Raw genomic sequence first — 14,560 nt, 5'->3', positions numbered from 1 at the left:
ACGATGGAAGGTCGTGGTTTCGTGTGCCTTAATTACCGTTACATTCAGGAACCGTGCCTTAATGAACTTCTCCTTCATTAACACCAAAGGTCCTTCGTTCGTGCACCATAATCAACTCTATCTTAAGTAACTTCGCGTTCATTAACACCAAAGGAGGTGGGTTCGACTGCTACCAAAGATCCTAGCTTCGAGTGTCATAATTAACTCTATCTTACTTAACTGCGCCTTCATTAACATCAAGTGGCATGGTTTGATTCCGAAAAAGGTCCTGGCTTCGAGTGCCATAAATAATACCATCTGAATTAGCTTCGCCTTCATTCCCACGAAAGGACGGGGATTCAACTCCCACCAAATGTCCTAGATTTGAATGTCATAAATAACTATATGTTAATTAACTTCACCTTCATTAGCACCAAATGACATGGTTTGGCTCCCGCCAGAGGTCCTGGCTTCGAGTGCCACAATTACTTCATCTTAATTAGCTTCGCCTTCATTAACGCTAAAGGAGGCGGGTATGGCTCCGACAAGAGTTCCTAGCTTCGAGTGTCATAATTAACTCTATCTTGCTTAACTGCGCCTTCATTAGCACCAAATGGCACGGTTCGACTGCCGCCAAAGGTCCTGGCTTCGAGGGCCATAATTACCTCCATCTTAATTAGCTTCGCCTTCATTAACACTAATGGAGGTGGGTTCGACTGCTACCAAAGCTCCTAGCTTCGAGTCTCATAACTCCATCTTACTTAACTGCGCCTTCATTAACACCAAATGGCATGGTTCTATTCCTGCCAAAGGTCCTGGCTTCTGGCCAGGACCATTGCTTATAGGCCGCTTCGGCAGTGGTTGAGCATGATGATTATGACATGGTGCGAGGTGTAGGCGTAGATCCTGACGTGCGAAGGGGCGTTAGGATCTACACCAGGAACGTGCCAGTGGCCATATGCTTTGGGCGCTGATCCATGTAGTACGTCACATTGACATGCTAGCTCTGGGGTCTCAGCGCGAAATTCAAGGGGGGGGGGGGCGGGAAGGGCGATAGGTGATTAGCTTTCAGTTTCTGTTGTAGTAAAAATTTTCTCATAAGCTGTTTATAGCATAGTTTGCTGCTCTAAACTGATTTAGTGTTTGTGCTGCTATACATTTAGCACTGAACCGTACTGCACAGAACACTTAACAAAGCCTCCGCGCGTATTTGCGTTGTTCCGCTACATTCGCCCTGTGAAGTTATTTTTACCGAGTAACAAGTTCAAGGAAACGAACGCATCTGCTGGCGCCGGAAGTGCCACCTCAGCATAAATGCGTCTCAGGTGCGGCCAGTCAAAGAAGCGTTTCTGCCAAATGTCAAAATTAGCCCGTATTGAATGGCCATAGGCACTTTGTGTAATATTGAAAGTAATAGTTGTTATATTGAAGTAGTAGCATATTGAAATCGCCTATATGATTCGCTTTCACGATGAAGAGCAGATGAATATTACGCGAGCTTTCTAACTGTTGTTGTCAAGTGCAATGAAAGATTTCAAAATACAGTAGTAAATCACGTGTTCTCTTATTGTCTTTCTTTTTCAGAGTAACTGGCTGAAAAAGTAAGTGCTCTTACCATTACATCACTGATATTCATGACATGACTGGTACACCGAAATGGCAGTCCTTTATGAAAGGGAACACGCGATGACATAGCCTCTGACCTGCGGAGGCTGCTTAGGTCGCCAGCAAGTGGCAGCAAGGGGAAGCACGTCCACTTGTGGGTTCATCCATTGGCGGCCAGAATAGCCAGGCATGGCCGATAGGCAAGCGCCAGCTTTAGAATTATCTGAACTACCCTACGCATGAGTGCTGCTCAAATACTAGGGTCTGCAGTGCAGAGTCTGCTGTTAGCAAACCGCGCTGGGTACGCAAGCGCACTGGAAGCGTAGAAGTGGCAACATACGCCCTGTAGTTGATCGGTACTCCCAGCGTGTATTAGTGCGTACGCATACTGGGGCTACTTCACTCGGCACTCTATCCGTCCGTCCGTCCAATTGTTTCTCTTAAATGCATGACACGGTGAACTGCATGCATAGCAATACATGAGGTCCTACGGAGGTATACAGGCGGAGTGACCATATTTAAGTTTTATGCATTTTTTGTAATAGCCTATGGCTAGGCCAGATGTCCAACTAACTAGGCCGGCTAGGCAGACTCGCAGTCTTGCTTCAGCCTATGGCAGGTAGCATTATTCTTGTCCTTGAGGTGGAAAATTCGAAGAGGCGTACATTACTAGCACGAGAAATCGAAACGCATACTCAGCTAATTACCAACAAAATAACTGATTAACTTCCTAGCTAAATACTTTATGGCACATATTGCAAGCTACAAATAGTAGCCGGTGAGCTTGCAAGACTTATCTACTTTAAATGAATTTCGAGGATGACACCAGTTTTGAGATTATATTTCCCAATTTGTGGGACGAAAAACATAGACGTTCCAATTACTTTTGTGCTTCAATGCATAAAACAGCGTTTTGATAAATACTAATTGGAACAAGAGTGTATTTTAGTGCGTTTGATGGTGCATATTTCCAAACTAACGTCATTCTGGAAATTAATTCTATTATCGCCTTGCAAACTCCGGCGACAATTCGCAAATTGCAATATGTGTCGTAATATATATAAATCAAAAGATAAGCAGTGGCTATTTGTTTGTTAGCAAAATATGTGTTTCGATTGGTCCTGAAAGCATTGTCTCAGAATATTACAGCTTATGAAGTCGGATTGTGTTATCTGTAAAATGCTATTTTTAAATCTACCACAAAAATTCAAAATTTCAAAACTTTAAACTGATCACCCCGTACATCAGAATACCTTATGATAACGTATGACTACTTATGATTTATGATTATGACTATAAAATGAAACGGGCAGAGATATAAGGTTATATGAGACTATGTCTACTATTCCGAAATATGGACCGTGCAACCAGTATGGTGAAGCGTTAGGCTAGAACCACTACGTCGTCCCTTTCATCTTGTTTATGATCTCTTTGTTACTCCCGCCAGATCGCGAGATGAACCCCGGCGGCGAAAGCGCTGACCCGACGCCTGTTAGATGGCGACCACATGGTACGGCTTCAGACGACCTACGTGGACAAAATGAGATGAGGTGAAAAAGGAGGAAGCATCGGCAGGACAATTTTCATAAGTGACATACCTGACTTGTCGGAAAACGTGGTAACGGCCGGAGTAGCGAGAGAGCAGTTGTTTCCGACATGCCCACATGCCCTGACGGAGTCCATAGGGAGACGAGGTCGCCGCCAGATGACTGCAAATAATGACGATGATAGTCGCCTTCGACTCAGAAAGGTGACGGTGGGCAATCTGGCTTGCCCTAGCGGCTGTCCCTATGGCATCGCGAGTGTACTCAGACGGGGACTCGGGAGCTCTTGGCAGGAGCATGTTGAAAGGCAATGTGGAGTGACGTCCAAAAAGGAGCGAGAAGGGCGAGAGCAGTGCTGTGACGTGACGCGTTGTACGCGAACGTCACAAATGGAAGGGCGGCTCCCAGTCAAGAAGATCTGAGGAGAAGCACATCGAGAAGATGGCGTCTTGCGCAACAAGTCTGCGACATCTGTAGTGCAATAGGTGCGGATGAATAGTGTGATGGCGTAGCAGGTTGAAGAATCCTTTGCGATAACGATTCACTAATTCCCCAGCCAGCAGTTGGGACATCATGGAGTTGCGCGAGTGCAGTCACCCGGAGAGGTGAGGGAATGGATAGCAGCAGTTCCTGTCCTTCTGCAGGGTCGCATAATTCTGCGGTACAAGATGCCGTGCACAATGAGCAGCATGTGTAGCGAAGGGTGTGATGGGTCAAACCGGAGGCGGCTGATGAAGTCGCACAAAGGTGTATCACGTGCTTACTACTCACCGATGTCGCAGAAGGCGGAGAGGCAGAATATTTCAGCAAGTGCATCATGGGAGTCGGGAGCATTGACGGAACGCCGTGAAAAGGACTCTGCATTCTGGTGGAGCCTACTGGACTTGTACACGAATGCGCAGGTGAATTTTCGAAGACGTAGTGCCGGGCGGCCTAGGCAACCTATTGGATCTTTAAGTGTCGAGAGCCAACAGAGAGCTTGATGATCAGTGGGGACAGTGAAAAGTCGACCAGTACGACTGAAATTTGGCCACTGCTTAATCGCACTCACGCTGTGTAATGGAGGAATGCTGTTGAACTTGTGAAAGCAGGCGACTTGTGTTCGCAATAACTCTGGTCATACTCACGTTGACACAGAGCTCAAAAAGCACCAATTCCACAGCCACTAGCGCCTGTATGGACTTCTATTGGGGCAGATGGGTTGAAGTAAGTGAGAAGTGGCCCACTAGTGAGCAGGGTGATAAGGCGTTTGAAGGCAGTACCTTGGTAATGGCCTATGAAAAAGAGTCGCTGTTCTTGAGAAGGTCATTCAGTAGCCGAGCAATGTACGCGAAATTTCTTACAAATTGACGGAGATAAGAGCACAAGACTACAAAGCTGCGGACGTCGTAGGCACAAGTCAGTGCAGGAAAATACACAGCTAGGACTCTCGTGGGATCAAAGCGGACGCCAGATAAGTTCAATAGATGACGGAGGATAGTGACTTGGCAACAACCAAAGCTGTGCAAGTGCGTGTCCATCATGCGGTCTAAGGTGGCTGGAGCGTTGCACAAGCCGAACGACATGACTCGAACTAATGCGGTCTTTTAACGGGGCATGTCATCCACGGCAATTTTCCAGTAACCTGAGCGCCGGCGTATTGATCAAAAATACGTCGCGTCGTGTAGGCAATGCAACGCGTCGTCTATGTGTGTCAGGGGATAGACACCCATCTTTGTTATGTTGCTTAGATGTCGGTAATCTGTGCAGAATCCCCAAGAGTTTTCCATCTTTTTGTGCTAGACAACAGGAGTAGTCCACAGGATCTTTTACGGTTCAATAGTAGCCTTGGTAAGCATCTTATCAACCTTTGTTGCATCAATCGGCAATCGGGATGTGACACGCGATAGGGTTATCTGTAAATAGGCGGTGCGTCGCCGGTATATATGCAATGCTGCACAAGGGAGCTTTGTCCAAAAGGGCGACCGCTAATGTCAAAAAAGGCAGAATAAGACGCAAGCAGGTGACGAGGATGGTCGGCTGTTGTGGGTAGAAGGTGCACGATTTTTGTCTTGGTAACGCCGCCGGCGCTGTAAGTGACGTTGCAGAAGCAGGCGGCGGTATAGTTAGTGGAAAACGAATGACGCGAGAGAGAAGAAAGTTTCTGCTCGTGAAACAGTGACAGTGTGGCTAGACATATGTCTTTTGGCAGTTGTTGAGAGCAAAATTCGAAATTCAGGAGAGGACGATAAGTTTTATGAGCCGATATGGCCACGATGGTGTGAGGAAACGACACACCGTGCGAATGTAAGGCACTAATGCCGGGAGTGACCGCATAGTCATCATCTCGTACACAGGAGTTGGTCACAGCAGTGATACAGGTCAGTGCCTGCGGTTGTAGACGAACAAAGTAGGCACAACAGAGCTGGTTCTTCACTGTGTCAGAAAGGTCGGTAACATCAGGCAAATCAAGTTCGACTACCGAGCAGTCAATTATAGATGAGTGAACAGATAAGAAATTACGACTGAGGATGACGTCTGGAGGGTAACTGCCAAGTGCCTGGAACAGATATGTAGTGACCGCCAACGCTGACACGAGCGGTACGCATACGCATCAGCGACTCCCACAACACGGGACTCGGCAAATGTGAGCACTTTCTTGAGCCGTTTCCAGAGATCACAGTTCATGACTGAGATGTGGGCGCCGGTGTCGATCATGTCAGTTAACGGTAGGGCATCAACTTCCATAGTGATTAGGTTCTGATCGGCCGGCAAGCTAAGGAGAGGATTTGCAGGTCCAAGTCCAATGCAGCGTTACCTCCGGGCGCTACGTTCGTAGATTTCCAAGGAGTGCGCGTACAGAATGGTGCGGCGACGTAAAACTACGGGGCGGAGGGACACGGCACGGTATGTCGGGTCATGGGGAGCATCAAATTGCGGGCGTAGGTTATTATTGTGGCGGTAGTAAAATTTGGAGCGCAAAGACGAGGGCTGACGATAAGGCAACAGTCGGAAGCATATGGGCATGTCCTCGTGTGTTCGCCGTTGGGCTGGATCTTACGGAGCCTAAACTTCGGATGAGGTTGATGAAAAGGGGCAGTAGGTCTATACAAAGGGTGGGTTATGGAGCGCACGGATTGAATGCCTGCGTTTAGCAGTTCTTCGCGTCCCTGGATGAGGGAGAAGGGCGTACAAAAGAAGATGGCGACGCAGACTCGAGTTCGTGCGCACAATTCTGACAACGCTATTCGTAGCGGACGACTGAATGGACGAATAATCGTTTTCGCAGAACGATGTAGCGGCAGTGTTGGAAAGCCGCATGAACTGTCGGGCGATTCAACGGCTCTTGGCGACTTCGAAACTCCCGCACTCATTGATAATTTCGTCAACTGTCGAGAACTCTTTAAAACGAGTAAGTTAAGCGCATCATTAGCGATGTCTTTATGAAAATGCCTCACTTTTCAGCCTCGGGCATAATGGAATCGACGCGGCAGTAAAGAGCTAGGACATCAAGGATGTGCGCAACATACGACGGCGTAGCTGTCGGATACGGACTGGATAGGTGTATCGCAGCGGCAGTCTAGGGACCAGCGAGCTTTCCAAAGAGGTCACATGTTTTTTGCCTACATGAGTTGCAGCTGGTCAGCTCTTGTTCGTGTAGGGCATACAAGGTTCGTGCTGGTTCCTCCAGGTAGAAAAGATTTGCGAGCATCACCATCGTGCCCCATTGATTGTATGCAGCGACGCGTTCGTATATGCCAGACCATTCTTCGACGTCGACGCGGTCGGTGCCTAAGGTCGCGCGGATGGGTCAAAACAACTCACGATTGCGGCGTCAAGGATGTTGACGGCCCGGGCTTTGACGCCGTGCTTGACCCAGTGGCCTGGTCGTCAGTCAGCATTGTAGGACGGCCGAGCAACAAGGCCGTTACGGAGTTCCCTCTTGTGCAGTATCCAGCACCTCCACCAAAAATAAAACGGGCTAAAATATGAGCTTAAATGGAACCAAGTCTACTATTCCGATGATATGGCCGGCACAACCAGTGTGGTTGTAAGCTAGCGCCCACTACGTCGTCTCTTTCGCCTTGTTGGTCAACACCATTTTGGTCATTCTCATGACGTTGTGACGATATATTGTGTACTTTAGAGGTGTAATGGTAATTAAAGTTAACAAAGGCTAACAACATTAAGCACGATAAAATTTGGAATACTTAAAACCATAAATCATGGTAATTAAGTACAGTGCAGCTAAGTAAAATAATTTATTTTAAGTTATTACACAAAACAAGAGAAAATAAGAATAAATTGAAGGAGCACAATTGAGAATAATTAAGGGTGCTTGAGATTAGTTCGAGCAAATTAGGTAAACATAATTATTAATAGATTGCTAACACAAACGTATCCATGAAGCTATAATTTAGGCCTAATAAATTAAGCAGGGAAGGAATTTTATTTTAAAACAACTGTCTTATAATTACTGGCCGAATTAATTAGGTTTAGTTACCTAATAGTAGTTACCTAGGTAGATGTATTCCCTTACTTTGGTAAGGGAGAACATCTGCTTAGGGCAGGTAGTGACCGCGGATCCGGATCATGAGTCTGAAATAATCAGAAGAATAAGAATGGGCTGGGGTGCGTTTGCAGGCATTCTCTGATCATGAACAGCAGGCTGCCATTATCCCTCAAGAGAAAAGTGCATAACAGCTGTGTCTTACCAGTACTCACCTACGGGCCAGAAACCTGGAGGCTAACAAAAGGGTTCTACTTAAATTGAGGACGACGCAACGAGCTTTGGAAAGGCGAATGATGGGTGTAACGTTAAGGGATAAGAAAAGAGCAGATTGGCTGAGGGAACGAACGCGAGTTAATGACATCTTAGCTGAAATCAAGAAAAAGAAATGGGGAAGCATGGGCAGGACATGTAATGAGGAGGGAAGATAACCGATGGTCATTAAGGGTTACGGACTGGATTCCAAGGGAAGGCAAGCGTAGCAGGGGGCGGCAGAAAGTTAGGCGGGCGGATGAAATTAAGAAGTTTGCAGGGACGTCATGGCCACAATTTGTACATGACCGGGATAGTTGGAGAAGTATGGGAGAGGCCTTTGCCCTGCAGTGGGCGTAACCAGGCTGATGATTATGGTGATGATGATGATGATGATGATGATGATGATGATGATGATGATGAGTTACCTAAGCCAAACTTTCACCTGAGTGCACTTCTCTCTCCTAAACTGCTCCGAATTAGGTGAAGTATATTCACACTATGTGGGGAAGAGGGAGGCCCGAGCTGCTTACTGCAAGAAAGTATTCAGAAACTCCACTGGATTTGCCTAAGTATGCAGAAGCATGCCCCGAAATTTCACTTTGCCGTACCGCGAACTTTAATTTGGCCTAATTTATGTTGGCCCGCCCCCAAATTATAATTTAGCCCAACCTCAAATTTCAAGCTGTGAGACCGGGCTAGGTGGTATTTCGTAATAATATAACCAACGCGAAAGTTGACAGGGAACACAAAAAGAAGCGATAAGAACTCTCAACTGGCGTTTATTAGAAGCAAGCATGAATATACAGGGTGTCCCAGCTAACTTTAACCAGAGCATAAATATATGCGAATACCACGTAGCTGAACTGAACCAAAGTAATGTTTCCCGTCGCTTACCTATTGAAAAAATTATTTTTTCATTCTGCCAAATTATATCATTAGTCTTCATTAATTAATCCACTTCTCAAATACTAAATATACATGAATATAGTCAATGAACATATTGTTGAACGACATGAAAAACTCCATATACAGCTTTCTGTTGCTTAATGCGGGTTATATAAAAGTGTTTTTCCACAGCGCGAAAGAGCCATTGAATACACGCAAAGTGCCTGGAGCAGCCCGTGGCGCGGCAACCTTGCGGGAATTTGTGGGTTCCTCTTCTTTTAACAGGATGCGAGGATCTGCAGCAATGCAGATAAGAGTCCTGTAGTGAATCTGTACGATATTGAACATATACGATGACTCTTTCAGGCAATTTGACCTAAGGTTCTACACCTCGAAGCACTATGGTGAAAAACTGCTAGTAAAAGATGGTAAGATTTCAGAGAATTTTCCCCACCATACTTCTGAGCGTATACAAATTATCTATGCTATCATTCATGGTTAAGCATTAAATAAATGCTCTCTACCTGAAAGAAAAAAATGCACGAACTCAAAAAGAAGCAACAATAATCACGAGGGGCATTCATAAAATTCGTGATGTCGGTATCGTAATAGAAAACGGATCACTGCGCGTGCTTCAACCGCACTCTGGACGCTGCCTAGTTTGTTTTGATGCCCTCCCCCGCCTTCCCATAAAAATGTGCTCATGTACGGAAGACACAACACACAAGAGACGTGTGTTCACGTGCTCCAAATTCGTGGTGCATATACAACAAACCTTATGATAGTCCGTCGTGATTTAACATACTTACATTAGTCTTAATGTATCAGCCTTAAGTGTCATAACATGCGTCTTGCAGCTTGAACGGTTCCGAAATGGTCGCGAGCTTCTGCAAAGAAATGCATTGGAAGCAAGATAGCGTATAAATTACTAGAAGAGTTCGAAAAATGCACCAGTGCCTAGCACAGCACTACAATTAGCAAAAAATTTTAGCAGATGTGCATGCATACGCTTATTAGGCATAGATCGATAACAACGACAGCTGAGAATAAAACTCCGAAACCGCCCACAAGGATTTCGAAATCAAGTATGCAGGAACTTCTGCAGTAATCTCGCAGGCAACTGACGATGGTTGGTAACGCTGAGAAGGCTATCGCCGCCACCGACTGCAACACCCGTCCGCTATATTAGGACTCATTCCAAATTTGGCCATATTTGTGGGCTTTACTATGTTTCATCATACACCATTTAGTGCTTTTGCTATTTTGGTTACACAAGGTCTACTAGGTTCTAGCAAATTTTCCCCAAGATATTTTTTTCTCGTCTGCTTGGCATTGCAGAAAAGCTACGGAAGCGCAACTGGCACAAGCAATAACAATCCTGCTGAACAATCTTGCGTGCTCCTTCGCGTTTCCTAATGCTGGGAAAGAGAAAGCATACAGTTTTTTTCTTGCTTTAGAACCGCAAGTTACAGATAGAATAGACGAGGGACTGCTGGAAGTGACTTATTTTCTGCTTATCACTTCCATGTTTGGGCAAATCTGAAACTGTCGCAACTGGGAGCTGCGCCAAATAAGTATCTCTTACAGAAAGTCGAAAGCGCTTTTAAACACAGCCCGACTACTTGGTGAAGTAATGCGTGCATACCTGCCAACTTTGCCAAAACTTTCGTAACACTTAGGCATCATTAGAGCTCGGTTTACGATTGTACGAACGCTGCATCAAGCTTTACGAAAGATGTGTTCACCAACATTTGTCGTTCAATAATCCCATACCGTTGGAAGTATTCTGATGGTGGAAGTAATCCAAGATGGTGCTTGCACGTTCGCATTTTAGACGTCAGTTCTGAAACAAGCGAAATTGGCAGCACCATAGTCACTGGAAAAAACTGGCCTAAAACACTGCGTTGCTTGTGCAATCATGGTTAACAAAGTGCCTACGGATGCCTGAACGTTCATGGGTTCAGGAAAAGTGCTTCAACAATACGCTTGCTATTACCCTTATCGCCCTCCCCGCGATTTCAGGTTATTACATGTTTCAAAATTCGCGGGTTGGCAAGTATGCGTATGTAGACAAGCTCCGCCCTCGTAGCTTTTTCTTTGTTGTCACGTCATGCTGTACGCCATTGTAATATAGCGAGAACGCGCTTTGATCAGCTAGTTGGTATGACTTTGAAAGCGCATTTATGTTTATTCGTGTTCTTAGTGCTACTCGCTTTAAAGAACAGTGCGGATGCAATTTAGTAGTAATTGCTAGAGAAACGCGTTAGCATTACCTCGCACCCCTTTGGTAATCCAGAGTCTCCTTTACACCGCGTTCACCACATTCGGAAGCATTGTTCAGCAGCTCAATCCACACATGTCCTGCCTCTTCGAGGAGTGAAGTGTAACTGACAGGGGTCTGGAGCATACTAGTGTCAGCTGCACCATACATACATACATACATACATACATACATACATACATACATACATACATACATACATACATACATACATACATACATACATACATACATACATACACACATGCATGCATACACACATACATACATACATACATACATACATACATACATACATACACACATACAGAAAGTACTTGCTCGTGTTTTTTATTAGCCTAAATAAGGTACATACCGGTTTTTACAAATATAGGTGCTATTCCACGTACCTACGTACACAGTGAATTCATCCTGTGTTTCCGTGGGACGGCGCAGCCTTGTGAAGATTAAGCACAGAGTTACTTGCCTGCTGGTTGCTAGTGTTATTTTGGTTTCAGAAGTGGGACACCGCAATCACGGGAAAGTTTCATGAGCGCAATCCGCAGCAGGAATACCGCACTTCGCATGCATATTATGGTGTGTTGGTTACAATCGTGTTCGTGAGAGCGTTGCATGCATAAGGGGCAAGGCCAGAAAGAAGCACTGTGTGCGAGCAAGTATAGATGCGATGATGCAAACCTGCACACCGCTCGCACGGAGGGCTCTCGGGTGAACGGGCACATCTATACGACAGACGATTGGGTTCAGCAGGGCTTACACCGAGATAAAAGGCTCAGTATCGCTGCTAGACGATCAAGTCATCGAATGTTATTGTAAACAATGTTTACTAAGCTTGAAGGATGTGTAGGTGCTAAGTGGTGGTTTATCAAAAGTTGCTTCCTTGGAGGGGAAGCGGAACTAAAGAAGGTGCACTCATTGGTATGGACACCCCCATGCGCTATAGTGTCAAAAATACGCCACTAATGCAACAAGAGTTGTAAATTATTCACAACATTGAGTAGCCTGCGAAGAGAAAATAGTGTCTCTCGGTATTAAAGCAATGATAAATGTATTGCATGCATTGTGCGTGCTACAACGGGGAACGGCACTTGAAGGTGCACAAGTTTCTGCACTGGTGTATTGGTGCACAAGCCTTGTCAACCAGGGAGTGCACTGCTGAAGGCTTGGTGCATGAACGCGCTTGTAATTCGCACCCATCTGACTATTGCACCACTGCGGCCGTAAATTGAGCCCCCGACCTGACGCTCGGTTGGTGACTTCTGCGCGAATCATCGTAGAGCTGTATTGTGGGATATAAATGAATGCGCTTTCATTGCGTCTTTCAGCATGGGACTCACTGCCATACGCAATGGATCGTTTTTCATCTTTGCACGCCAGCAAGGACTGCATCATTCTGGGAAAGATGCCTCCATATGGACGTAAGCAAATTTATGGTATAAGGGTAAAGAAAATGGCAATACTAAGAGAAATAGTGCAGATCGGACTATAGTTCTTCTCATGTGTGATTTTTTTTCTCACGGTTCTTTTCATGTGTGCCGCCTGTGCATTTACTTAAGCTGTGTTAATTTTCTTTCTCGCATTTGGGGCGTTGCTTAGTCGACATCAACCAAGTGAGCGAAGTGTACGCATCATACGTACCTTGTTGTACCCAAAATCGTCTTCACATGCTCTGGAGTGCAATCAGCAGCGTTTAGATGAAGTTGAGATAGGACGGTCGTCGTTGGCTGTAGCTTATGGCTAAGCACTGCATCATGGATTGTCGTAAATAAATAAATAAATAAATATATATATATATATATATATATATATATATATATGTATATATAGTCAGCTTACGATATATGGCAATGTCTCGTTTCTTGTGGTCGCTGTCGACACAGATGGTAAGAATGTCCGCAATTGTCTTCTGTAAACTCTCCGTAAGACCTTTGGTCTGAGGATCGTATGCAGACGCCCGGCGATGAGCTGTTCCACATGGCGTCATGATGTCTTGTATCATCTTTGCACTTAAAGCTTTACCACGAACTGTTATGACTACTTATGGTTCATCATACCGGAGGAGGATGTCGCGGACAGAAAAGTGCGCAACTTCACTGACAGTGGCTAGCTGAAGTAGTCTAGTTTGGCAGTATTGCGTGAAATAATGAGTCGCAACCACGAATCAGTGGTTGCCAGCAAGACATGATAAAGTCGACAAAAGCAACTCCATGACAACCTGTTGAAATGGTTCTGTTGGCGCTGTCACACCCGTCAACCAACCGGATAGACGCTGATGTGGTGCCTTTCGGCGCTGGCTGGAGCGAAAAGTTTTCGCGCAATGCTTGAATTCGTGGGCGATCTTAGGCCAGTAGTCGCTTTGACGAACAGGGGCCAAGGTAGGCACGAAGCCGAACTGGCCCGAAGAGGGTTAATCGTGATAGGCGGACAGAATATCGGCGCGCAGGGTGCACGGAACACGGAAGTGATCCAGTCGCCGATGTGTAGAAGTTATTTAAGTTCAACACATTACTGTGAAGACAGGACGAAGACGGTGAATCGAAATGTGACGTCGAAATGTGACGTCCTTCTTTTACACAAGCACAATGGGGGACACAAACAGGCTGGGTGAGGGCTGATTTATGTGGTCGTCGAGCAGTTGCTCAAGTTGACAACGAATCGTCTCTTGCACCTTTTGTGACAATCGGTAGGCATCCTCACTCATGGGCCGTTCGCTCGGTTCCGTTGTAATGCGATGCTTCGCGGTTGGGTTCTGGTTAACTTTTGACGTGGGTGCAAACAGTCACTGAAAATGCGTAAAATACTTCGCATAGGTCTTTCTGTGTGGCCGACAGCTGAAAATTTATATCGAATCTACTGCCAGACCTATCGTCATCAATTGCTCACTTTGATCAGTCTCCAGCACAAAATGTTAATTTCTGGCTCAATGACGTCCGCCGGGTACAGTAGCTTGCAGCATGCGACGACGCCACCACACGTCTCATTGCCGCAAGTAAACTGAAAGGCATAGCTCGTAATTGGCACCTCGCTTTTCGAAATCACCATTCAACCTGGGAAACCTGGAGCGCCGCCCTGAAGGAAACATTTTCATCGGAGCTGACCCTCATCGAATGGCAGGAACGCGTCATGAAGATCAGACAGGGTCCAGGTGAGAGCCTACAAGAGTACGCTTACGCAAAGCTGCGTGTGGCTGAAAGCTGGCCCGTCACCCTTACCGATGCCCAGAGGATTGATTACCTACTACAAGGTCTTCAAGAACCACATGTCATTGTGGCCATTGCGCCTAATAGGCCGTTAACAGTGCGTGACTTCATGTCCATGTGCACAAGCATAGACAAGTGCACTCAACGTGCCCATGACAGGGCAAGCATAAAGCAACCGCTGCTTCCACAGAAGCCACCCCCTCGTTCATTTTCAAGTGATAATTCAGGACGTCAGCAATATAACTTCCAGCCACCAGTTCCGCCAACAGCTACAACAGCACAGCCAAGACAGCGCGTTTCCGAGTTGCCCAAGGAACAACAG

At 45.9% G+C, this 14,560-nt stretch overlaps 2 protein-coding genes across 2 annotated transcripts in view; one reads left to right on the top strand and one right to left on the bottom strand.

Moving 5' to 3' along the window:
• Window positions 1-14,560, bottom strand: part of LOC142586849 (uncharacterized) — a 513,536-nt gene that overhangs the window by 319,601 nt on the left and 179,375 nt on the right. The window lies entirely within an intron of this gene.
• The window catches only part of LOC142588166 (uncharacterized), a 59,542-nt gene that overhangs the window by 24,429 nt on the left and 20,553 nt on the right, over window positions 1-14,560 (top strand). Inside the window, exons 3-5 of the mRNA XM_075699670.1 lie at window positions 1,564-1,580; window positions 9,124-9,185; window positions 12,364-12,456. Coding sequence (XP_075555785.1) covers window positions 1,564-1,580; window positions 9,124-9,185; window positions 12,364-12,456 — 172 coding nt within the window. The remainder of the gene's footprint in view (window positions 1-1,563; window positions 1,581-9,123; window positions 9,186-12,363; window positions 12,457-14,560) is intronic.

The sequence above is a fragment of the Dermacentor variabilis genome, chromosome 7 (assembly GCF_050947875.1).
Source record: "Dermacentor variabilis isolate Ectoservices chromosome 7, ASM5094787v1, whole genome shotgun sequence".
NCBI lineage: Eukaryota > Metazoa > Arthropoda > Arachnida > Ixodida > Ixodidae > Dermacentor > Dermacentor variabilis.
This window is presented reverse-complemented; position numbering and strand designations above follow the sequence as displayed.